The 22,744-nt window shown below is 53.0% G+C and overlaps 1 protein-coding gene across 1 annotated transcript in view; it reads left to right on the top strand.

The window, feature by feature from the left end:
• Positions 1 to 22,744, top strand: part of CACNA1E (calcium voltage-gated channel subunit alpha1 E) — a 133,459-nt gene that overhangs the window by 3,496 nt on the left and 107,219 nt on the right. The window contains exon 2 of the mRNA XM_054165170.1: positions 17,286 to 17,552. Coding sequence (XP_054021145.1) covers positions 17,286 to 17,552 — 267 coding nt within the window. The remainder of the gene's footprint in view (positions 1 to 17,285; positions 17,553 to 22,744) is intronic.

The raw sequence follows: 22,744 nt of genomic DNA, 5'->3' as shown, positions 1-22,744 counted from the left end.
TGGAAGAGCCCATCTCACGTGCTTTGCTTTGCTCTAGGGCCTTTCACCTGGGAGCTCTGCCTTTGTCTCTCCCAGTGAGCAGTGGGGGTGGTATTTTCCCATGGCCCTGGCATTAGATGGGTCCTGGGGGACCAGCAAAACGGCTTTTTTGCTAAGATTTGAGCCTTGGCAGACCCAGGGGATGGCCTGTGGGGTCAGAGCAGCTCCAGAATAACTTAGTTATTTGTTTATTTTCTTCTTTGGTGCCAGCACCTGAGGAATTAAGCTGAAGTGGTTTGGAGAGGGCTGCACTACCTCCAGTAAGGCTTCTGGGGAGCTTTTGGCTAAACCATGTGCTCTGAGTGCCACCTGTCTTGCATGAATTAACTCCAGCACAGGTTTTTAACATGATGCTGCTGATAATCCACCACCTTGGTCAGGGCTCTGGGAGCTCTCCCAGGCAACCAGCACCAGAACAAGAGGACACAGTCTCAAGCTGCGCCAGGGGAGGTTCAGACTGGATGTTGGAAAGATTCTTCACAGAGAGAATGATTGCCCATTGGAATGGGCTGCCTGGGGAGGTGGTGGAGTCACCATCACTGGAGGTGTTCAGGAGGAGACTTGATAGGGTGCTTGGTGCCATGGGTTAGTTGATTGGGTGGTGTTGGATGATGGGTTGGACACGATTATCTTGAAGGTCTCTTCCAACGTGGTCTGGTCTGGTCTATTCTATTCTATTCTATCTGCTCAGGTGATGGAGATCCCCCATGGCTCCTGTTTGTCAGCCATGACTGGGTGGGATGGGCACAAGGAGCATGTGCCGGATGTGCTTCTCTTCTGCTGTGCAAGAGACTTCTGCTCTCCTGAGGTAGCTTCATCATTGCAGATGCAGTGCTCCTGCTGTGCTGCCAGATGTTGCAGTGAGAGAAGAGAGCAAAGGCTTTTTCTTGCTCTGCAGTGTTAGCATCAATGGATCTGAGGCTTACCAAACCCTTATCTCTGCTGCCTTTTGCCAGTGGAAAAACCCTCCAGTGGAATGTGCTTTCCTCTTAAGATGGACAAGGAGTGGGAGGGGGAAATGCTCTTGTCACTGGTTTGAATATTTATTTAGTTAGTTATTTTTGAAACTGAGGCAGAGAGCAGAAAATTCTCTGCTAAATGCATGCAGGGCACTGGCTCTGTGGGAGGCTGAGCTTCACGGTGAAGGACACATGTACCAGCCCACCGTGATCTTGGCTAAGGGCTTTAGGCTTGAGGCAGACACTAAAAGCTGCTTTCCATAGTCCTGGCCCAGTGCTCTGCCCTCCAGTCCACTGCTCACATTCCATGGTCGAGGATGGAGGTATTCAGAGATACAGCATAGGAGGCTTCACGACCTGGCATGCTGCTGCTGTGTGGAGTGGTTGTGGTTGAATCACTGATGTCCTTGCTAGGTACATGTGGCAGCATCCTTTAGAGTATGTCTGGCTGACAGAGCTCAGAAGAAAAGCTCCATGTCTAAATAAGCAAATGGGAACCTCCTGTGGCTTCTCCAGGCTGAGCAGCCACTTCTGTAGCTGATGGAAAGGACAGGCAGAGCCACCTGGAGAACATTCCTGAGAAGCTGCATTTGCAGCAGGCAGATCCCCAACCTGCCTTGCATGGCTCAAACCACGTGTGCATGGACATTTGTTGAGCTTATTTTGTGTAATCTGGGGGCTGCAGGCTGCGCCCTCATTCTGGAATGATATCTACAGCAAGGATGTATGGAAAACCTCCAATCCCAGCTGCTGGGCAGGGAGTGCAGGAGCAGAGAATACGGAGGGAAACCAGCTGGGTCTTGGTAAAGTTTGGAAGTGATGGTGTGGAGGTGGGATGCTGTAGCTGAGAGTTGCAGTACCTGGGTGATGGGTGGCAGGTTTCAGTGTCCTATGGGAAGTGGTGCACTCTTTCACTGATTCACAGAATGGTTTGGGTTGGAAGGGACCTTAAAGATAACCTAGTTCTAACCCCACCTCCATCATGGGCAGGGACACCTTCCACTACACCAAGTTGCTCAAGGCCTCATCCAACCTGGCCTTGAACACCTCCAGGAAGGGGGCATCCTTGACCTGCCTGGGCAACCTGTTTCTGTGTCTCACCACCCTCACTGTAAAGAATTTCTTCCTAATACCCAGTCTAAATCTGCCCTTTTCCAGCTTCAATGCATTCCCCCTTGTCCTATCACTAAAAGCCCTTGTAAAAAGTCCCTCCCCAGCTTTCTTGTAGGTCCCACTCAGATACTGGAAGGCTGTTGTAAGGTCTCCCCAGAGGCTTCTCTTCTCCATGGTGGACAGCCCCAACTCTCTCAGCCTGTCTGCACAGATGAGGCACTCCAGCCATCTTGATCTTTTTACTGGCCCTCCTCTGGACCTGCTCCAGCAGTTCCATGTCATAGCACTCTGCTACAGTACAGGACAGTGCTCCTAAAGCACAGGGCCATTAAAAACCAGCTCCTGTATTGTAGCATCTTAGAGTTAATGGCTTTGATGCTAGGGGTTTGATAGCTCTCCACTGCACGGTACGATCCACAGTGAGATCCCCATCACCCACTGGGGAAACTTATGGTCCATGGAGCAGCAGCACAAAAGAGTTTCCCCTGCTTGCTCAGATCCATACCTGCAAACACAGGTCATGGGGAGCCTTTTGGGCTGGAGTGTAACGTTCCTGCAGCTCTGCCTCCCCGTGGCTTTATTGGAAGAAGAAAGGGAACATAAGAAGCTGTGAGAACATGCAGGGTGTTGCTAACAGATCTCAGGGACTCTGTACAACTTGGCAGTCTATCTGCACATTCTGCAGCCCAGATTACAAATGAAGATTGCTTTTTTAATCTCTCTTTTATTTTTTTTTCCCCCCTCCCCTTGGTGCTGAATGAAACAAAGGTTCCCTTGGTGTATGCCGGGCTTCCAGCTCCGTCCTTGCTTCCCAGCATATTCCCCAGTGTGCTGCATGATCTGCATTTAATTAGCTGCAGAGATGGCTAGGGCAGGACTGTGCACAGGACATCGCTGCTGCTAGCTCCTCCTGCCAGTGAAGCTGTCTGGGAAATGCCCCTGGGCTGGGACTGTGCTGGCAGCAGCGTGGCTCTGGCTGGACCAGTGCCCGTCACCCTTGGCCCTCTTCAGATAAGCAGGGAAGGGATAAATTTCAGGGTGGCTCCGAGCTGCTGTTACTGATGTTGGTAGCTCTGAGCATAATTTTGGGAGAGGTTTTGGATGTAGTGGGTGTTGCTGCTGTGCTGTTAGCAGCATCCCTGTTCTGCTCAGCAACTCCTGCCCACCCGAGTGGGCTCTGTGGGGGACTGCTCGGTGCCTTCCTGCTGCAGCGTGGGGCTGGAGGAAGACGCCAGCACTTGGCTGCCAAAAAGGACCTGCAAAATGGCAGCCCTTGCTGCCCCATGGGTGCTGCCAGGGAGGGAAAAGGTGCCCTCCTATCCCCTCCTGGCCTGGACTCTGCCAACAGTGTCCAGTGCCCATCACTCCTTCTCACAGCTCCCTCCCTGAGCCTGCCCTGAGAGGCAGACGACTTTCCTCCTCCAGCACCTCTGTAGCATTGGTTGCTGTCAAATGCAGCTCAGCCATGTTCTTCTCCTTTGTGGGCTTCTGCTTAGATGTCTGCTGCCATGTGCCCAAGAGCCTGGGGGAGATGAGCAGGAAGGCTGGGGCAGTGTAGGCAGCTGGCAGGAGCTTAAGGACCTCTGCAGGTGAAAGTCCTGAGATGCTGGTGCCAAACCTGGGGCCACTGAAATGTGGTTTTTGTTATGGTAACGTGGCCTTGAGCAGCAGAGGAGCATCTCTTCAGAGGTGTCCCTCCTGGGCTTCCCTGTGCTCTCCCTCTTCCCTTCAGCACAGAGCAAGGCTTGGATGTATAGGGAGGAGTTTGTTGTCTGACCTGGGATGAACTTCAGTTCTGCTGAATACCCTGGCAACAGCATGGAAATAGCAGCATCTTTCGTTGAGCTGCCTCAAAGTCTGGGGTTCTGGCACACCCTGGAGGAAGAATTCCCTCCAGAGTTAATTCAGGTGATGTTGTAAAGCATCCCAGGGGCTGCTGGGAGAGTGAGCACTTAGTCAGACCCAACCTTCCTGCATAGCTGAGGCCACTCTTCCAGGGAGCTAGCCTTGTTAGAGCTGGTTGCTGAATGTAGAGGACAAGGTGGTTCCTGGAGGAAGCATCCACTCAGGATCTGCTGCCTCATTCTGTCACCACATTCTCAGCCCTGGGTGCTGGGAAGCTTTGTTAGCACGTTTCAGGGCTGTCGAAGCCATGCACTGTGTTGGGACTGGTGGTGCTTTCCAAGAATCAGGCTTGGGAGAGAGCTTCCCCCTAGCCTGGGGCTGACCACGGCTCAGAAGCACAGCGTTGCTGGGAAGCAGTGAGGTGGGGAATAACCTCGAGCAGAGTCACCTAGAGCAGGCTGCTCAGGACTGTGTCTAGGTGGGTTTCAATTGTATCCAAAGGTGGAGACTCTACAACCTGTCTTGGCAGCCTGTCCCAAGTACTCTGCTCCCCTCACAGTCAATAAGTTTATACCTGTGTATAAACAGTTTATTTCATTGCAATTTGTGCCTGTTGTCTCTTGCCCAGTCACTGGGTGCCTCAGAGAAGAGCCTTGCTCTGCCTTTAGCCTCCGCTGTCTGGTATTCAAACATGTCATTAAGATCTGCTCTGAGTCTTTTCCAACCAGGCTGAGCAGCCCGAGCTCTTCCAGCCTCTCTTTGTAGGGCTGATGTCCTGCTCCTTTAGCTGCCTTTGCTGAACTTCTCTACTAAGTCTATGTCTCTCCTGCCCTGGGGGGCATAGCACTATGGATGTGTCTCATCAGGGCTGAGAAGAGGGAAAAGGTCACCTCCTTGACCTGCTGGCAAGACCTTGCTGCTGGTCTCCTTTGCTGGCTGAAGGTCAACTTGGTGTCCACCAACACCCCAGGTCTTTCAGGTCAGCATGTAGAGCTGCTCCTCCCCAAGAGCAGGACCTGGCCCTTCCCTGAGCTGAACTTTATGCTGTTCCTTTGCTGGTTTCTCCAGAAGTCCCTCTGGATGGCAGCACAACCCTCTGCTTTATCAGTCCTGGTTTTCTGTCATCTCTTTGAACTGAGCTGTGCAAGCATGACTCGGTGCAGCATGAATCCTGTAAAACTTCTGGTATTCAGCACTCATTTGCACCCTCATCCTTTTCCTCTCCTGGAATAATCCAACCTGCCTCCCTCTCCCAGGCAGGCCCCAGCCATCCCTTTGTGATTCTGATGGCAGGCTGTCTACTGGCCAGGAGATGCTTGTGGGAGAGATGCTTTCCAGCCTCTAAAGCATACATGGTTCATGTTATTTTCAATTCAATACATCATCCTCCCCTGGTATATTTAAGAGATGACAGAGTAAGATGTTAATTTAAGGTGGAAAAGACCTCAGGAGGTATCTAGTCTCCTAAGACTAGACCTTGCTTCTAATTTAACTCTGTTTCACATTTAAATACATCTTGAGGGTGCTTTACATTTCAAAACACAGATGATTTCTTGTTGCACCCTCCCAAAATGGCATTGCCTTAGTTTCAAACCTGGTGAGAGCCCAGCTGTGAAGGTCAGTGCACAAGGTGCCCACAGAGAGACTCACTCCTTGCAGGCTGATCTGCACCATGAAAATGGAACTTCCACCTTACTGTCCACAAACGGATGCCATCGATGGTGGAGTCTGTAGTCTGTGTGGGGCATGATCTGAGCTCAGCTGGCTCTGAGGGGTTACAGCCTTTTCTTCTGTACCTGCCAGACTGTCCTTCCTAGTTCAGAAGGTGTTTGCTGCATTTATCCATCCCTGCTTGGAACAGTTGTGCTGCGTGAGAGCTGGGAAAGATTCCACGTGACAAGTGAGGAAGGTTCCCAGAGTGGTTCTAGAGCAGCTTTCAAAGGTGGCTTTTCATTTATCAAGTTGGTATCAAGAGCTTTATCTTAGGAAAGCAGAGAGGAGAGATGTTTCTTGTCTTTTTGCAAGCTTGGTGGGAAAGTCCTCTCTGATCCTTCAGGTATGTGGGTCACCCAAAATCCATTGCCTACTCTGCTTGTCTGGTTTTGGACTGACAGTATGCACACCGGTAAGGCTCTCACTCTTTAACTGGTTAAGAAGTGATGATGCTTATCCCCAGTCTTGAAGAACTGTGGTGTGGTATGGTCCTTCCCAAGACACACAGGAAAGGGCTGGTGGTGTGGCTCATCTTTCAAGGCTGATGCTAACCAGTTGTGTGCAGGTTAATGATGGGGAGCAGTGTTCCTGCAAGCTTGGAGCACACCTCCATAGTGGATGATGCCGTAACAAGACATGCACCATCTTTGTATTGTCAATGTCTGAAGGGGACCTACAGGAAGGCTGGGGATGGACTCTTTCTGCCCCTGTACTCAGCACTGGTTAGGCCCCACCTTGAGTACTGTGTCCAGTTCTGGGCCCCTCAGTTTAGGAAAGATGTTGACTTGCTGGAACGAGTCCAGAGAAGGGCAACAAAGCTGGGGAGGGGTTTGGAGCACAAAGCCTTATGAGGAGAGGCTGAGGGAGCTGGGGTTGCTTAGCCTGGAGAGGAGGAGGCTCAGGGGAGACCTTCTTGCTGTCTACAACTCCCTGAAGGGAGGCTGTATCCAGGTGGGGGCTGGTCTCTTCTCCCAGGCAAGCAGCACCAGAACAAGAGGACACAGACTCAAGCTGTGCCAGGGGAGGCTTAGGCTGGATGTTAGGAAGAAATTATTTACAGAAAGAGTGGCCATTGGAATGTGCTGCCCAGGGAGGTGGTGGAGTCACCATCACTGGAGGTGTTTAGGAGGAGACTTGACAGGATGCTTGGTTGCATGGTTTAGTTGATTAGGTGGTGTTGGATGATAGGTTGGACACAATGATCTTGAAGGTCTCTTCCAACCTGGATTAGCCTAGCCCAGCCCAGCCTAGCCCAGCCCAAAGAAGAGGTAACATTTAATTTCACTTTTAGCAATTTGAATCTCTAGGGTTATATTTTGTCATAAACTGTTAGGTTTGAAGAAGTTCTTTTCTTTTCATTTTCATTTAGAAGGGCTTGGAGTGCTAGGATGAGGGCAAGGGTTTGAAACTGGAGCAGGGTAGATTTAGGTTGGACATAAGAAGGGAATTCTTTGCAATCAGGGCAGCAAAATAGTCGGACAGGTTGCCCAGACATGTGGTGGAGGCCCCATCTCTGGAGACATACAAGGTCAAACTTGATGGGGCCTGAGCAATCTGATCTGGTAAAAGATATTCCTGTTCTTTGCAGGGGGGTTGGACAAGATGACCTTCGAGGGTCCCTTCTAACCTGATGCATTCTATGATCTGTGAGCTCTGATACGAACCACGAGGCCTTTTTTTCCTCCTCAGAGGAGCCTCACAGGAGTCATTTTTTCCTTGCTCTAGGTCACGGGGTGCTAAACCAGTAGTTAACATGCTGTAGCTGCCCTCTCCATGTGTTTATTCAAGTAGATGTAAGGCTAAAAATTCCTCAATGAACTTTTTCCCATTGAGGAGTCGTGCTCAGCTTCGCTCTGCCAGGGTGTTTCACCTTGGCAGAGGCTGCCGAGCTGCTGCCTGCCTCTCACTGTGGCAAGGGGGACCTTTTTTTTTTCCTCCACACCTCCCAGCACTGTGTAGCTTTCAAAGAGAGGTTTTGCTCTTTGGCCTTTTCTCTTTCACAGGTTTGGAAGATGGAAGCAGCATCTCCTTCCTGGCTCTGTGCCAAGGATGGGACTTCTCTGACTGTCTTGAGCATCAGCTGCTCGGCACAAGTTCAGACTTGTTGGGGGGAAAAAAAATGTAGCAGCTCCATCTTCTCCTGGCTCTTTTCCTGACAGTGTAATTTTATTGAAAGCATGCAGGTTGCTTCTGAGCAAGATGAGCCTGTGGGTTTGGCTTCATTAGATTGGAGAACGGAGTTGGTGGGTTTCTGCTCCAGCTTTCCTTTTGTTACTTAGGGTATTTGCAGCCCGAAGGCAGGAGGCTCCTCGGTCGTTCACCTCGCTGGTGCCAGGGATGCTGCGTTGGTCTAACTTGAGCCTTGCAGGGTGGGTGGAAGATCAGAGAAAGCACAGAATGGTCCTCAGGCATGGACCTGCCCTCTGTGTGGGCGAAGAGGAGATCTTAGGGAGGAGAAAACCTCCCACTGGCTTTGGCAGCAGCGTGTGCCAGAGGGGTCTCAAGGATGCAGCTGGAGAAAGTGAGGGCTTTCTTCTACTTAGGGTTGTGCAGTGGTTGAAAAAAACACTTTGAAAAATCCCTCTCCAACCCTTTGCCAGGCTAGAAATTAGCTGGAGGAGGGTAGATTTAGACTGGATATTAGAGAGAAATTCTTTCTCGTGGGGGTGGTGAGAAATTGGAACAGATTGCACAGGGAGGTTGGGGATGTCCCATCCCTGGAGCTGTTCAAGGCCAGCCTGGATGAGGCCTTGAGCAACCTGGTCTAGTGGAAGGTGTCCCTGCCCATGCTGGGGGTGGGAACTAGATGATCTTTAAGATCCCTGCCAACTCAAGTATGAGTCTATCACTCTCAAATATCCAGTTTGCCTAATTTTTTTTCCTGTTAAATCCTCTCAAGTCAGCCTCTCTGGAACAACAGTGCCCCAAACTAGACCCATCTGAGATGGAGGAGGATGGAGAGGTTGTATCTCACCTATTGCCAGCTCAGGCAGTGCAGGGCTGGGATGCTCCATGGCTTAACTGAGGGGGACAGGCTGTTCAGAGGGATTTGGGATTTGAAGCAAGGATTGGAATGTGCTTTAATCTGATGGAGAAGCAGGGGCAGGCAGATAGCTGTTCTCTGGGAGGTGGGATTGCTGTGTGCCTGCCCGGAGCAGCTGGGATGTGGCTGTGAATGCTAATTAGAGCCCAACTTGCACAGCTAAATAAAGCAGCAGGGCACTCCAGGCAATTTATTAATGGGTGATTATTTCAGGCCTCTTCTGCTGAGCTGTGAAAGCCTCCCAGCCTAAGGCAGTCAGCCTGAGGAGTGTCGCAGTCCTCAGAAACACCCAGTGTGGGGTAAGGAATCATAGCATTGTTTTGGTTGGAAAAGACCTCGAAGATCATTGCGCCCAACCATAACCCAACACAACTGTGGCCATTAAACCACTTCCCAAAGTGCCATGCCCATCATTTGAAAATGAAGCCAAAGCTGTTCTGGGTTGGATTCCCTTTGGGAAACACTTGCACAGAAGTTAGGAAAAGGGATCTTGTGGTGGGAATGCAAACTGTGCTGCACCTTGTATCTTGTGAAGGGGCTGCGAGGGGGAAAACTTGGTGAGAGCAGCTACGATGCTGCTCCATCTGCAGCTCTGTCACCTGTGCTCCTGCTTGTGAGAGCTTCCTGAGGGGAGATTAGAGCAACCAAAATTCCTGTTTCCAGGAAAGAGATTTTTACAAGATGGATATCTCATTGATTTCCAAGATGCAAAGACTGGGTGTTGGACTCCTGGGTCTTGGCAATTAAACCCTGCAGCGTTTGTGAGCACGGGTGTGTTTTCTGGCAGCGTGCTGCAAATTACACTCTTCAGCTTCAAGCAGTTGAAAGCTTTGCTGCTGCTGTGTGGCACCTGGTGCAGCTGCTTCAGCTGAAGGACTGGGATGAGTTTGGTGGAGTAGTGGCAGTTGCTTAAATTTGGATGCAGAGTTCATAGCTCAGTGTGAGGCCTGCTGGCTGTCACTCGTCTTCCAGCCGCCTCAGTGAATAAGTTACGGGGCTGACCCCGAGAGATCAGCCCGCTGGGGCTCTGCTGGGAACCTGGCCAGGCAGCTTTGCAAGAAGATGCTGCTTGTCTCTGCTGTTCATTCTGGGAAAGGCACATCCTGGCAAGGTGGGGCAGTTCTTGGGGAACCCCACAGAGTGATAGGATTATTTTGGTTGGGAAAGACCTCTAAAGATCATCAACTCCAACTGTCCTCCTAACACCACCATGGCCATTAAGCCATGTCCCGAAGGGCTATGTCCACACATTTCTTGAACACCTCCAGGGGCAGGGACTCCACCACCTCCTTGGGCAGCCTATTTCAATGCCTGACCACTCATTCTGTAAAATTTTCCTAATAACCAACCTAAACCTCCCCTGATGCAACTTTGAGGCTGTTTCCTCTCACTCTACCATCTGATACTTAGAGAGAAGAGACCAACCCCCAACCTTACCACAACCTCTATTCAGGTAAGTTGTAGGGAGCAATGAGGTCTGCCCTCATCCTCCTCTTCTCCAGACTAAGCAACCCCAGTTTCTTCGGCTGTTCCTCACCAGACCTGTTCTCTAGACTCTTCACCAGCTTTGTTGGCCTTCTCTGGACGTGCTCCAGCAGCTCAGGGTTCAGGCAAGGTTGCCCATCTGCTCATTCTTTCTGATGGCAGAGAGGAAACACTTGTCATGGCTTGGGCAAGACTGCAAGGCAGCACGGAGTCTCTGGGGCATAGCTGTTGTGCCTGGCCTGGGGCTCTGTTGGCAGGCAAGATGCCAAAAGGGCTGTTGTGGATGTGGTGGTTTGAAAGGAAAGGCTCTGCTTTCCCTCCCCCACTGAGAAAGAGACCACGGCTAAACCCAGTCGGAGAAATGAGAGTAATATTTTACAAGGAAACAGATTATATGTAACACAACAAATACAGGGATTTTACAATATATACAGGAATATACAGCAAATGAACTCAACCAGAAACCAGACCCCCCACAGAGGGGGCTTCCCCCTGTGCCCCCTTCACCCCCCTACCTCCCTTCTCCCCCAAAAGAGGTAGAAGAAGAGACGAAAAGGGAGTTAGTACAGCAAGCGGAGGCCTATGCACAGGGAGTTAGTTCTTATCTTTTGGCAAGAAGCCCAGAAGCAGATCCAGCCGAGAGGGACAGTGAAGGAAGGAAGACTGAGAGAAAGTTCCCAACTCCCCTGGGTCCAATCTCTCCTCCCACAATCCTACCAATGAAATTCGTTTAGAAAACCAAAATATTTTACAAACATTTAGCCAGTGTGCCCCTTCCTTAAAGGCACAGCGTCAAACGGCCACAGTGGACCATGCCACAGCTGCAGACATCTGCACAAATTGAACATCAGGCAAAGCCTGTGTGGTACTTTCCTGCAGAGATGCCATCTTTGAGTTGCTTGAAGCTTCTGGACAGGCTGGATTGATGGTCCAGGTTCAGTGGTATGAGGTTCCACAAGGCCAAGTGTGAGGTTCTGCACTTAGGGACGAACTACTCTATGCAGTGCTACAAGCTTGGGAGCCTGTCTGGAAAGCTGCTAGGTAAAAAAGGACCTGGGAGTGTTGGTTGACAGCCATCTGAACATGAGCCAGCAATGTCCCCAGGTGGCAAGAAGGCCAACATCATCCTGGCCTGTAACAGGAATAGTGTGGCCAACAGGAGCAGGAAACTCTTTGTGCACTGGTGAAGCCACATCTTGGGCTCAGTTTTGGGCCCCTCACTGCAGGAAGGGCCACAAAGCTGGTGAAGGATCCAGAGAACAGGTCTTATGAGAAGCAGCTTATGAGGGGTTGTTTAGTCTGGTGAAAAGGAGGCTGAGGGGGGACCTTCTTTCTCTCTTACAACTACCCTGAAAGGAGGTTGGAGCAAAGTGGAGGTCAGCCTTTTCTTCCAAGGAACAAGTGACAGGCCAAGAGTAAATGGCTTCAAGTTGTGCCAGTGGAGGTTTAAGTTCTGTGTTAGGAAAAACTCCTGGAACAGACTGCCCAGGGAAATGGTGGAGTCTCCATCCCTGGAGCGGATGTGTGGATGTGGTGCTGAAGGGCATGGTTTGCTGGAGATTTGGCAGTCCTGAGTTAATGGTTGGACTCAACGATCTTAAAGGTCTCTTCCAACCAAAACTATTCCATGATTCTCCACCCACATGCCAGGTGTCCATGAGTGAGCTGCACCAGCCTGGGAACTCTACCTCCCTGCTGCGGAGGTGCCCGGCTTGGCCAGGCTTCTCCTTTGCAAATGAGGAAAACATCTCATCCTATTCCAGCAGGTAATAAATTTGTTCCTGGAAAAAAACCCACTTCCATTCCTGCCTGGTTTTAAACACGCTTCTGAGTCACAGCTACCCAGGCCTGGTCTGAAACTTGGCCAGAGCACTGTAGATGATTATCACTTGATCCTATTTTATTTTTTTTCTCCCCTCTCAGCACAGCTACAGCATCATTTAAACAGCAAAATTAAACCTGGATGCCAAAAGCCACTTTCGAAGATGAGTGCAGCCCATCAGAACTCCTGGGAATATCAGTCAGGAAAGAAGAGCCTGTCCTGCCTCTCCAGCCCCTCCCCTAGGCTGTATTAGGCAGCCAGTACCAGAACAAGAGGACACAGTCTCAGGCTGTGCCAGAGGAAGTTTAGGTTGGATGTTAGGAAGAAGTTCTATACAGAGAGAGTGATTGCCCATTGGAATGGGCTGCCTGGGGAGGTGGTGGAGTCGCCATCATTGGAGGTGTTCAGGAGGAGACTTGATGGGGTGCTTGGTGCCATGGGTTAGTTGTTTAGGTGGTGTTGGATTGGTTGATGGGTTGGACGCGATGATCTTGAAGGTCTCTTCCAACCTGGTTTATCATTATTATTGTTTCCTGCATGGTGCTGTCCCTAAGATGCCTTAAAAGAAGGTGCTTTGATGGTGTTGCCTGTCCCCAGCCATGCACAGATGGATTTTGGGTTGTGTGGGGTGAATTTGGAAGCTGTTCTAGGGCCAACAGAGCTGTCAAAGGGGTTGGAACAACTGCTCAGGGCAGGCTTTGCTGCTGCCTCCAAGCACTGCTTGGAAGGTTACTCTGGGGACTGGATGAGGCACTTGGTGCCATGGTTTAGTTGATAAGATGGTGTTGGGTGATAGGTTGAACTTGATGATCTCGAAGGATAACCAGGTTCCAACCTGGTTAATTCTCTATTCTACACTGGTCAGACTGCACCTCAAATACTGCATTCAGTTTTGGGGCTCTCACTACAAGGAAGCCATTGAGGTGCTGCAGCATGTCTAGAGAATGGCAAGAAGCTGGTGAAGGTTCTGGAGACCAGGTCTTGTGAGGTGTGGCTGAGGGAACTGTGATTGTTTAGTTTGGAGAAAAGGAGGCTGAGAGGAGACCTTCTTGTGCTCTCTACAACTCCCTGAAAAGAGATTGTAGTGATGTGGGTAATAACAAGACAAGAGGAAATGGCCTGTAATTGTGCTGAGGAGGTTTAGGTCGGATACTAAAAAAACGTCTTTCCTGCAAGAGTGCTCAGGCGTTGGAACTGCTGCCCAGGGAGGTGGTGGAGTCACCGTCCCTGGAGGTGTTCAAAACCCGTGTAGACACGGCACTTCAGGACATGCTTCAGTGGCCATGGTGGTGTTGGGTTGACGGCTGCACTCGCTGATCTTAGAGCTCTTTCCCATCCGAAACAAGTCTGTTTCTGTGTCGGCGGGTGTGTGTGGGGGGCTCTGCTAGGCTCCCCTCAACCCCGGTAGCCGGGCTGCCGGGGGACTGCAGGGGAGCCAGTGACCGCTAGATGGCACTGCCGGAGCGGCGCAGCCCGACTCGCTACCGGCCCTGCGGCGGGCGCAGGAGGCTCGGTTCTACCCTGGGCAGCTGGCTCCAGAGTCTCCAGTGGTGTCCTGCAGTGCAGGGGCAGGATATGACTGGGAAGGGGGAACTAGCGAGGAGAAAGCTTGGCTGGCAAAATCAGGGTTAGCATGCCTGTGTGCAACCCAGTGCATCCCAAGCACCTCTCTGTCCTGGCACCCGCTGCTGTCCTGACTTCTTGGATTTCCTTCATTCACAAGAAAAAATATAATCCAAACAACCTGGCTCTGGATCTGTGTGCCACGTTGAATCATGCAGATATCAGCCATGCTTCTCCCTGACTCACCGATCCCAGCGCGCTGGGGTGAGGGTCAAGATGAGAATGGCAATAAACATCCTTGGAAACCAAGCTGGCATCTCTTGGCAGAGTCAGAGACTGTTGGTTCTGGGTTTTTTTTATTACTTTTTTTTTCCCCTCCTTGCTTTCAATCTTCTCTTAAGGAGCTGCTTTCTCATAAATATCCCAGCCTTTAGCACCGTCTGAGCAGGAGAGAAGCTCCCAGCGGGGTCATCCTGCACTCTGCTCTGCAGCAGCAAATGTAGGGCAGAGCTGAGTGAGCCCCCCCGGTGCCTGGGATAGCCCCAGCAGAAGTGGCCAGGTAAGGGGTGCATCCCTGCTTTAAGGGGGCAGGAAGAAGAAGGCAGCTGCCTTCTTTCTCCTCAGCCTCTTGCATTGCTTGGGGAGTGGCAAAGCAGAGAGGATGCAGGGGTGGTTCTGGGTCCAGCCTTCCCTTTCCTCCTTGGCCTTTGGGTACAACCAGAGCATGAGCATTTAGGCTGGGTGGAGGCTTTCCTACAGGCTCAGGGGATGGGAGAGGGCTGGGGAGCCAGGGGGGAGCCAAGGCAGAAGCCGTGTGGGGCTGCGGATCTGCTCCTGGCAGTCAGCCCAACCTTGGGCTTAATTAACAGTGGCTTAAAGGGTTGAAAGGTGGGAAGGGTGGCATTGCTCCTGGTGGTGCACTGGTGGTGGGGAGGAGGAGGAGGAGACAAAGGGGATGAGCCACAAATCATAATTGATTTGTTTAGGGCAGCATCTTGCCTGGAATGAATTGAAAGGTCTGTAATTAGTCAGTAGCTGGTGTGGCCTCTTCACTGTCTGTTTTTGGTGGAATGAAAACCCAGGGTCACTCTGATTTCTGCTGGGGTTGGTCAGTGGCCTGGGAAGCATTTTGGGAAGAATCTTCCCACCCTTGCTCCACTTTGTGCTGCAGTGTGGTGGTGACGTGGCTGGGAGCTTGCTTGTTGATTGGACTCAATGGTCTTAGAGGTCTTTCCCAATTCTGAAACAATTCTGTGGTTCTATGAAACCCCCAGTCACACTCATCTCTGTCCTAAGGCTGATGACAACAGCAAAGTCAAGTAGAGGGGCAGCAGATGGGCATCATAGTGAGCTGGTGGACTCTCAGTGTCCGAGTGTTGTTGGGAGAATGATCCCACAGCCTTTATTGCAAACACTCCTCTGTTATCTTGATGAGGAGGGCCTGATCCTTCCCCTTCCTCTCCCAGCCAGCCCAAGGGGTCCTAGCAATGCACCCATGAGAGCCTGGACCAAAATGCAAGTCCCATGGCTGTCTGGCCAGAGTAGTGCCTGTAGGGTGAAGAAGGTGATGGTGAAGTGCTGCCAGGCTGCACTGAGAGAGAAGCCCTTGCCAATGAGTTGATGTATTATGTGATTAAGGGCTTGATAGTTTTACATTGTTATGTTTTGGTTCTTTTTAATCTGACCAAATGACCCTGACTGCCCCACAGCAGGGGGGGAACAGTGCAGCAGCTGCTGTGTTTGCAGAGGAGGTCGCTGGTAGTGGAGTGGATGGGAGAAGAGCACGATGGGGGACCTGTGGTGTCTTGTGACACTGGCTGGAGCTATTTCCTGCAGGAAGGGCAGCTAGGGAGCCCTTTGGACGTAAGGTTTCATGGTGAGGGGTGGTGATGGATCCTGTGTGTGGCCTGCTTGCAGGGTGTGCCAGTCTAGTGCTATGCCCAGTGGGTAGGGAGGACACTGGGGAACTGTGGGTTCACTGCACTTGCCAGGAGGACAAGGTGGGTTCCTCAGCAGTGAGTGGATAGGCAGCCCCTGCACCATGGCACAACCCAGAGTCCCCTGAGCATCCCTGGGCAACATTGCCACCCACATGGCTGCAGAGGTGAGGGTGCAGCACTAGCAATGTCCCCGGTCCTCTGCCCATGGTGGGCAGTGGGATGGCTGGGGGAAACACACACCCCCCCCCCCCCCCCCCCCGCTCTGTGGCAGCTGCTGCAGGGACACATCCAGACCAGGTTGTTTACACCTCTCCCATGAGCTGCTGCTTCTGGCCAACATCAAGTGTCATAAAGAACATACCGAGGCGGTGGGGGGATGTTAAGGAGGCTGATCTGTATGCGAGTGAGCAGGAGGGTTCTCCCCGGGCATCGGGGCGGCTCCAGCAGGGAGCCTCGAAGTTTCCCGGCGGGGGGGGGGGGGGGGCACACACTGCATGTGGCTGGGGAGATGATCAGTGCAGGCTGAGATGAGGTGAACCCTTCCACTCCTCCACAGGCAGCAATGTGGCACAAGCCTCCCTTTGCCCTTCCATGCCCCCCAAATTTGCCACTCACCTAGAAGCACCCATGTGCTGGAAAGCCCTCTGCAGACAAGGCTGGGGAGGAGGCGGGGGGTGGGGGGCCGCTTCTTGTAGGGGTTGGAGGGGGAAAGGCGGGGGGGGGGGGGAGGGGTGCGCTCCCCCATTGCCTTTTGTTCCCTTCAGACCCTCCCCTTGCCTCTGAATTATTTTTTTTCCCTCCTTTGCGGCATCTCCCGTGCTTGCCAAAAGAATGCACTGGATGGAGCGAGGGAGCGAGCCGGGCGTGCGGGCGTGTGCGCGCCTGTGTGCGCGTGTGTTGCCACTGACTTCATTAAATCAAGCTGTCCCCGAGCTGCAGAGGCGCGGCAGCCTTTAATTTCAGGCAGCCTTGAATTTCGTGGCCCGGCTCTTTGCGGGGAAGCCACCATCGCCTTTTTGCCAGCTCCGGCCCTGGCAGCGAAGGGCTGAGCGTCCCTGCCCGCCGCGGGTGGGAGCTCTGCCCGCCGTCTCTGCCCGCTGCCCCGGGGAAGCCAACCGATGGGTGACCGGGCTCCTGCAGGCTGCTGAAGATGGAGTCTGGAGGAGGGAGTTGGACACTTGGCTCCAACTAGGCTGGACCACGCTACAACCTGTTCCCCTGGCCTCCCCTCCGCTGCTGTGCTGGGTGCTGTACCAAATTGCGTCTTGCTTTGCGATGGGGTAGATGGAAGGATCTTGGATCCCAGCCCTTTCCGTGGTGGCAGGCGGTCCCCGGGCTTGCCTTGCTGGAGGGGGGTTAAAAGGAAAGCGGTGGGAAGGATGTGGCTGGGTTTAACCCCTTGCCTGGTGGCAAAAGGTACTTGGTGGCCGAGCCACTGCAGCCTCTGCTGAGCACAAAGGACGACTCCCTGACCTCCCCACTGCCCGGGTGGTCGTTTTTTTGGGGAGGGGGGTTAGAGGCAGCCTGCTGCCCACCATGCCACACTGGATGCGCTGAGCTGGTGCCGCGTTGCCGTCTTCCCTTCTCCATGCGAGTGCCTGCTCCCCCAGAGAGATGGAGGAGAGACGGAGCTGAGCACCATCCGGAGAGGAGGAGGGGGCTGTGGTTGGGACTGCGCCCCGCAACCCCCCTCCCTCTTCTCATCCCCCCTCTCTGCCGCCTTGGTAGTGCTGCTTTGGCTCACCTGTGTGTTTTTTTTCCAGGATGGCTCGCTTTGGGGAGGCAGTGGCTGGCAGGCTGGGCTCTGGAGATGGGGGCTCTGACCAGAACCGGAGTCGACAAGGACCTCCTGCCCCTGCAGGAGGGTCCCCGGGAGGCTTCAAGCAAACCAAAGCGCAGAGAGCCCGGACTATGGCTTTGTACAACCCCATCCCCGTCCGGCAGAACTGCTTCACCGTCAACAGATCGCTCTTCCTCTTTGGGGAAGAGAACATAGTCAGGAAATATGCCAAGAAGCTCATCGACTGGCCATATCCTTTCTGCGTCCCCTGCAAGCCCCCCCCATTGCTCCCCAGATCTGCCTCAGTGGCCGCCCAGGACACGTGTGTGTGGCACTAGCCGGCAGGTAAGCTCCTGCCTTCTGCTCTCCTTCGGCGTGCGGAGAGGGGTGCCCGGTCCCCCGGGGATGCTCTCCTCGCCCTGTTGCTGCTGCTTTCCCTGCCATGCTCCGCTCGGTGCCTGGTGGAGAGCTGAGCACCTTCTCCCTGCGGGGAGCCCCTCAGCCCCTCCTCAGGCTTGGATTTGGAAGCCCCCCCGCCCCGTGCTGACAAGGATCCCGGTTTAACCCTGCATGCTCTGTGCGCGTGTGCCTGGGGTGGGTCGTGGCCTTTCCTTTGTGCCTCAATGTTTTGCTGGAGTTTTGCCACCCCTCCCAGAGCCACTCATCCCATTGGGATTGGATCCCCCAGGAGCCTACCAGTCTTCAGTCCCTGACAGGTGATGGCTTTGTCCCCCCTTGCGCCTACCTGTGTGTGCCCTCTTCGCTGCTCATCACACCTGGCAGGGGCACAGCCATCTTTACCCTGCAGCCCCCAGACCCCACCGTGGTGGCTCTGGGAACTGGCTGCCCCCTCCCTGCAGCAGAGGGGAAGATGCTGACATCCTCTGTCTGTGCCCCATGGCCCCTGGCGGGGCTGGCACAGGGGACTGCGGTTTATCACAGGGACCCCCCTCCTAGGGCTGCGTGGAGGGTGCAGATGCAGATGTCCCCCCCCCGGCTCCTCCATCCTTTCATACACCTCCGTGCTCTTCTCTCGCCTCCCACCCTCCCCAAGGGTGCCCTGGCCAGTGCCCAGCACCGCAGCACACAGCTCCCAGTCAACCTGGGCTCAGTACCCTGCTATCCCCCTGAGATCCCCTCCTGGGCCTTTTTACCCCACCAAGGAGCTGAGCCTGAAAACTTCCCCGTGGCCACATTTTGGCTTTAGGACCCTCCCCATGCTGTTTTCTGCAGTGGTGATTACATGCAGCTCTTCACACTGCTGCTTTCTCTCCCTGCAACTTGTTGGTTAACTTGCTGGCTCCTCTGGTGAGTGCAGGAGAGCTTGCCCCGGTGCCAAGCAGTGATGCCCCGGTGACAAACAGTGACTCCTTGGTGCCAAACAGCAATTCCTTGGTCTGCTGCAACAGGTAGTTTGGGGATACCCTCTGGTGAGATGCAGCATGGATTGCCCACCCTGCTGAGCATCACCAGGGAGATAGTCCCTTTGCAGCTCTGACATGTCAGGTTAAGCTTCTGGTCCTGGCTGAGAAGCTGCAAAGCCCCCAGGCTTGAGGAGGGAGTGACCTGGGGGGTTAAGGGGTAGCTCAAGGTGGGGCTGATTTATCCATGGCATCTCTAAATCTGCCCCTCCTGGCAGTGCCTGCTGGGTGGGTGGCTGCAGGAGCACAGGCGCAATAGTGAGGACAACGGGGACATGGCAGCTGGGCTGGGAGCCATGCAGGGCAGTGGCCAGCCCAGCCTGCCTGCTCTTCCAGAACATGCCAAATTATTCACTGTCTCTTTCAGCATGGTGTGGGAGGGCCCTTGCCCTTTTGGCTTTTGTTTAAAGCATGGAGGAGCTGGGGTGCTGCCACTGGCCTGGCACTCCCTGCGTGGGCTGGGGTCCCGTGCCGGCACGATGTCTCATCTCCAGGCATCTGCTGTCTCCTAGAGACTCGAGCCTCACCACCGTGCAGTAAAAACTCCCCAGCATTATTCTTCCCTGGAATTTGCAATGCATGAGGGAGATGGGATCATTTTATATGTGTGTTTTTTTCCTAGAAGTAAATGACATATCTCTGTGTGACTGTTGGGAACGGGCGTGGTGCAAGCCTCACCTGCTTGCCATCTCCTAAAGGAACTCATCCACCCCTCAGCTCCTCTGCCTGGCTTAGAGCTCTCGAGGGCTGGGGTTGGATGAGGCTTTTTGGTGAGGAGTTTGGTGAGGTTGGCTAGGCAACTTGTTCCCATCTCTGTAGTTATAGCCTGACACACAAAGCTGTTGCCTTTTGGTAGGGCCAGGAAAAATGTGTGAGCATCTCAGCTGGCTGGCCTGGAGCCTGTGGCATCACTCCTGGGTGAGGGCAAGGCAGGTTTGGGAAGGCAGGCGTTGGATTTTGGCCACAATCAAGGAGGGCTTTTGGCCTTGGAAAGGACATGGCCAATGCTGCAGGTTGGAATGGGCATGGCAGCGAGGAAAGCCAAGGGGGCTGGGGTGGAGTGCGGGGAGGAGTGGAGGCTCTTCATCCAGCTCCAGTTGACTAGGTAATAGGGCTAAAAATAACTGGTGATTCAGGCCTGTATATCTGCTGGGTAACTGTATAATTATAACCAGCAGCCTCTGCAGTTTGGCTTCCCGGTGTAAATAGGGATGATGCATGGAGGGGAAGAAAGAGAAATTCAAGAAACTGGGATTGGGGTGCAGCTCCACGGGGACTCATGTCTGTGCCTAGTTCTTTGCCCAGTGCATTATCTCCACTGGAGCTGCTCTTTTTACTGGTCCTGCCCAAAATGTGAGGCAGATGCTCTTCTGGCTGTAGGAACATCTACTTCTCTTCTTCAGAAACATCCTTGTCCTGCTTGCTCTCCTCCTGCTGATGGCCAGGCCTTCAGTCCTGATTTCATTTGTTTAGCTGCCTGGAAAGCTGCAATTCAGTTAGCACACAAGATGGGCTGTAGCTCATCTATATCTGCTCCGTTCTTCATCCGCTTAATCACATTTGACCTGGATAAGATCCCTCTCCCGCCCTAGAAGGGCCAGATGACATTGTGTGGCTCTGGCTCTGTCCCCAAGGACAACCTCTGGCTGAAAGCGTTGTACCTGTCCCCCTGGTTTGCAAGGTAGAGAGATGTCCATCAGTCCTCCGGGGTCCTTGCTGTTCCCTGCAGCAAGAACTTTCTCCCATCTCAGCCCTTTTGAAGACCAAATCTGGTGTTGGGCTGGCCAAGAGCAGCCAAGGTGTCCACAGAGTTCCAGCCCACGTCCCTGGTTCTGCAGGGATGGAGATTTTGCTCCGTGGGATGCACACCCTCGTGGACCTGTACCGTTTCCCTCATGGTGACCCCCCGCTTTGACCCAAGCCTCGCTGGTGCTGCACGGTCACTACGATTTGGGGAGCCTGGCAGGGTTATGCCCCATCTGGGCAAGCATCTTTTGCAGCTTTACTTTTGCCCAGCCAAGATTTTGACAGGTGTGGGCTCCCCACAGGAAGAGCTGCGCCATGTCATGCCATCCTTGGGCAGCTCCCTCCTTGCACTACCCAGGAACATCTCTCTCTCTCTCTCTTTCCTTTTTTTTGCTTAAATAATTTTGTTTCCTCCAAGGCTGTTTTCTGTGCTCTTCATTCATCAGATTTTAAAATGTTTTCTTTTTTTTTCCTTGGGGTGGGGGGGTGTGGTGGTGGTGGGGGGAGGGAGGGAGGGGGATGGGGAGGGGCGAGTAGGTGTAATGGCAGGTCCATCTTTTTTGACAGCCGGGGAGAGCGAGGCTGCCTGTCAGATGGTGAATTTAAACAGAGGCAGCTGTTGTCATGGTGACACCAAGTTGCATCCTGTTGCTGTGGCAACCAAAGTTAAAAAACTGATGTTAAGGCAGGGAAATCACATGATGTGGTTCTTTTTTGTTTGGGGAGGAAAAAAAAAAAAAAGGAGGAGGAGAGAGATTTGATTTCCAGTTTTGAAGCGCAGGGAGAGGTGGGGGAGAAGGAGAGGCTTCTCCACGGAGCTGCTCACACGTGGCAGGCAGGTGCCCACACCCCTACAGAGTGGCAGCAGTGTGGGCTCTGCCACGACCACCTCCTGCCTGGCACTGCCTTTGGTTTAGCCTCGGGTGAAGAGCAGAGCACCAGGTTTTGGACTCGTGAGCAGCCACGTTATGGCTGCAGGTGTCCCCTCAGAGGAGGCATGTCCATGCAGTGAGATTTGGGCAGGCTGAGCACCTTGCTTGGATGCTCCCTGTGAGCAGTGTGGAGGCAAGAGCATGACCCCAAGCCCACACACATTCTCCTCAGCCTGTTCTGCTGTATGTAGTTGGATTGGTTGATGGGTTGGACGCGATGATCTTGAAGGTCTCTTCCAACCTGGTTTATTCTATGTATTCTATATGTATTCTATGTATTCTATGTAGGAGCTGGGTCGTGTTCAGAGTGCAGTGAGAGGGTTTGGGTGCTGTTAGAACCTTGTGCCTCAGGACGTTGCATTGTGTCAACCCCAGCAAAGCATAGATGGACTGGGAGCACTGGGTGGTAGGGTACAGGGATGGGGACAGCCCTGAGAGGCCATGGCTCAGTGGCAGCTTTAACTGCTAGGGGAAGATCCCTTGTGCCATCAGAGACCTGCTAAGGAGGTGCTGTAGGGCTGGGGAAACCCAGAGCTGAATTAGGACCACTCATTTTCTTTGCTCTCTTTAATGTTGTGGGTTTCTCTTGGAAAACAGCCTTGGAGAGGAGGTGCTGACTTTTCTGCTGGGGAGCTGAGAGGAAGAGGGTTGTGGATGTTGAAGACATGGGTCTCTTTTCCTGTTACACCATGGCTCTGTGGAGTGGTGGGATTGGGGCCAGCAAGATGAAGTGCACAGATGTAGGAACTGAAGCTCCCTCTCATTGACTCCTGAGAAACAGGGAGAGCCCCTTGATGCAACAGGTCCTGGGGAAGCCTTAGGGACCAGTGGGAAACAAACAAGTTTCTAGAAGATGTTGGAGCTGGGCTGGGTGTTGTAGGCAGGGTAAGGGTTTAAATCATTCCCATACTTCTTGCTGGCCATCTGAGGTAGGCTTCCCCAAGAGCCCTTTTGGAGATGTGCAGGTGATCTCACTCCTGGCTTTACTGCTCCTTTCCCACCTGTGGAGAAGGCATGGTCAGTCAAGCAAAGAGATGGAAGGTGGCTCTCTGCAGCTCCCAGCCCTCACCTATGTCTGTGGAGGGGGGTATCTCACACCCCATTTCCTGGGGAGGTTGCATCAATATTCTATCAGCAACAAAAATCCACCTTCAGGGCTTGGAGCTGGGCACACTCCCTGCACTAGCAGTGCAGATCTTCTTGGTTGGCTGGTTTTTGCTCCTGGTTGGGGAGAGAGCTGAAGAAGAGGGATCACAGCTGGAAGCAAGGATCCACCAGTGGCTGGTCCTCTCCTTAATGTTCTCTGACTGCTCCTATCAGACCCACCTTGGATTTCCACCTCC

This window comes from Dryobates pubescens, chromosome 11 (genome assembly GCF_014839835.1).
Source record: "Dryobates pubescens isolate bDryPub1 chromosome 11, bDryPub1.pri, whole genome shotgun sequence".
Taxonomy (NCBI): Eukaryota; Metazoa; Chordata; class Aves; order Piciformes; family Picidae; genus Dryobates; species Dryobates pubescens.
Note: the sequence above shows the minus strand (reverse complement) of the source record. Positions and strands in the feature narration are given on the sequence as shown.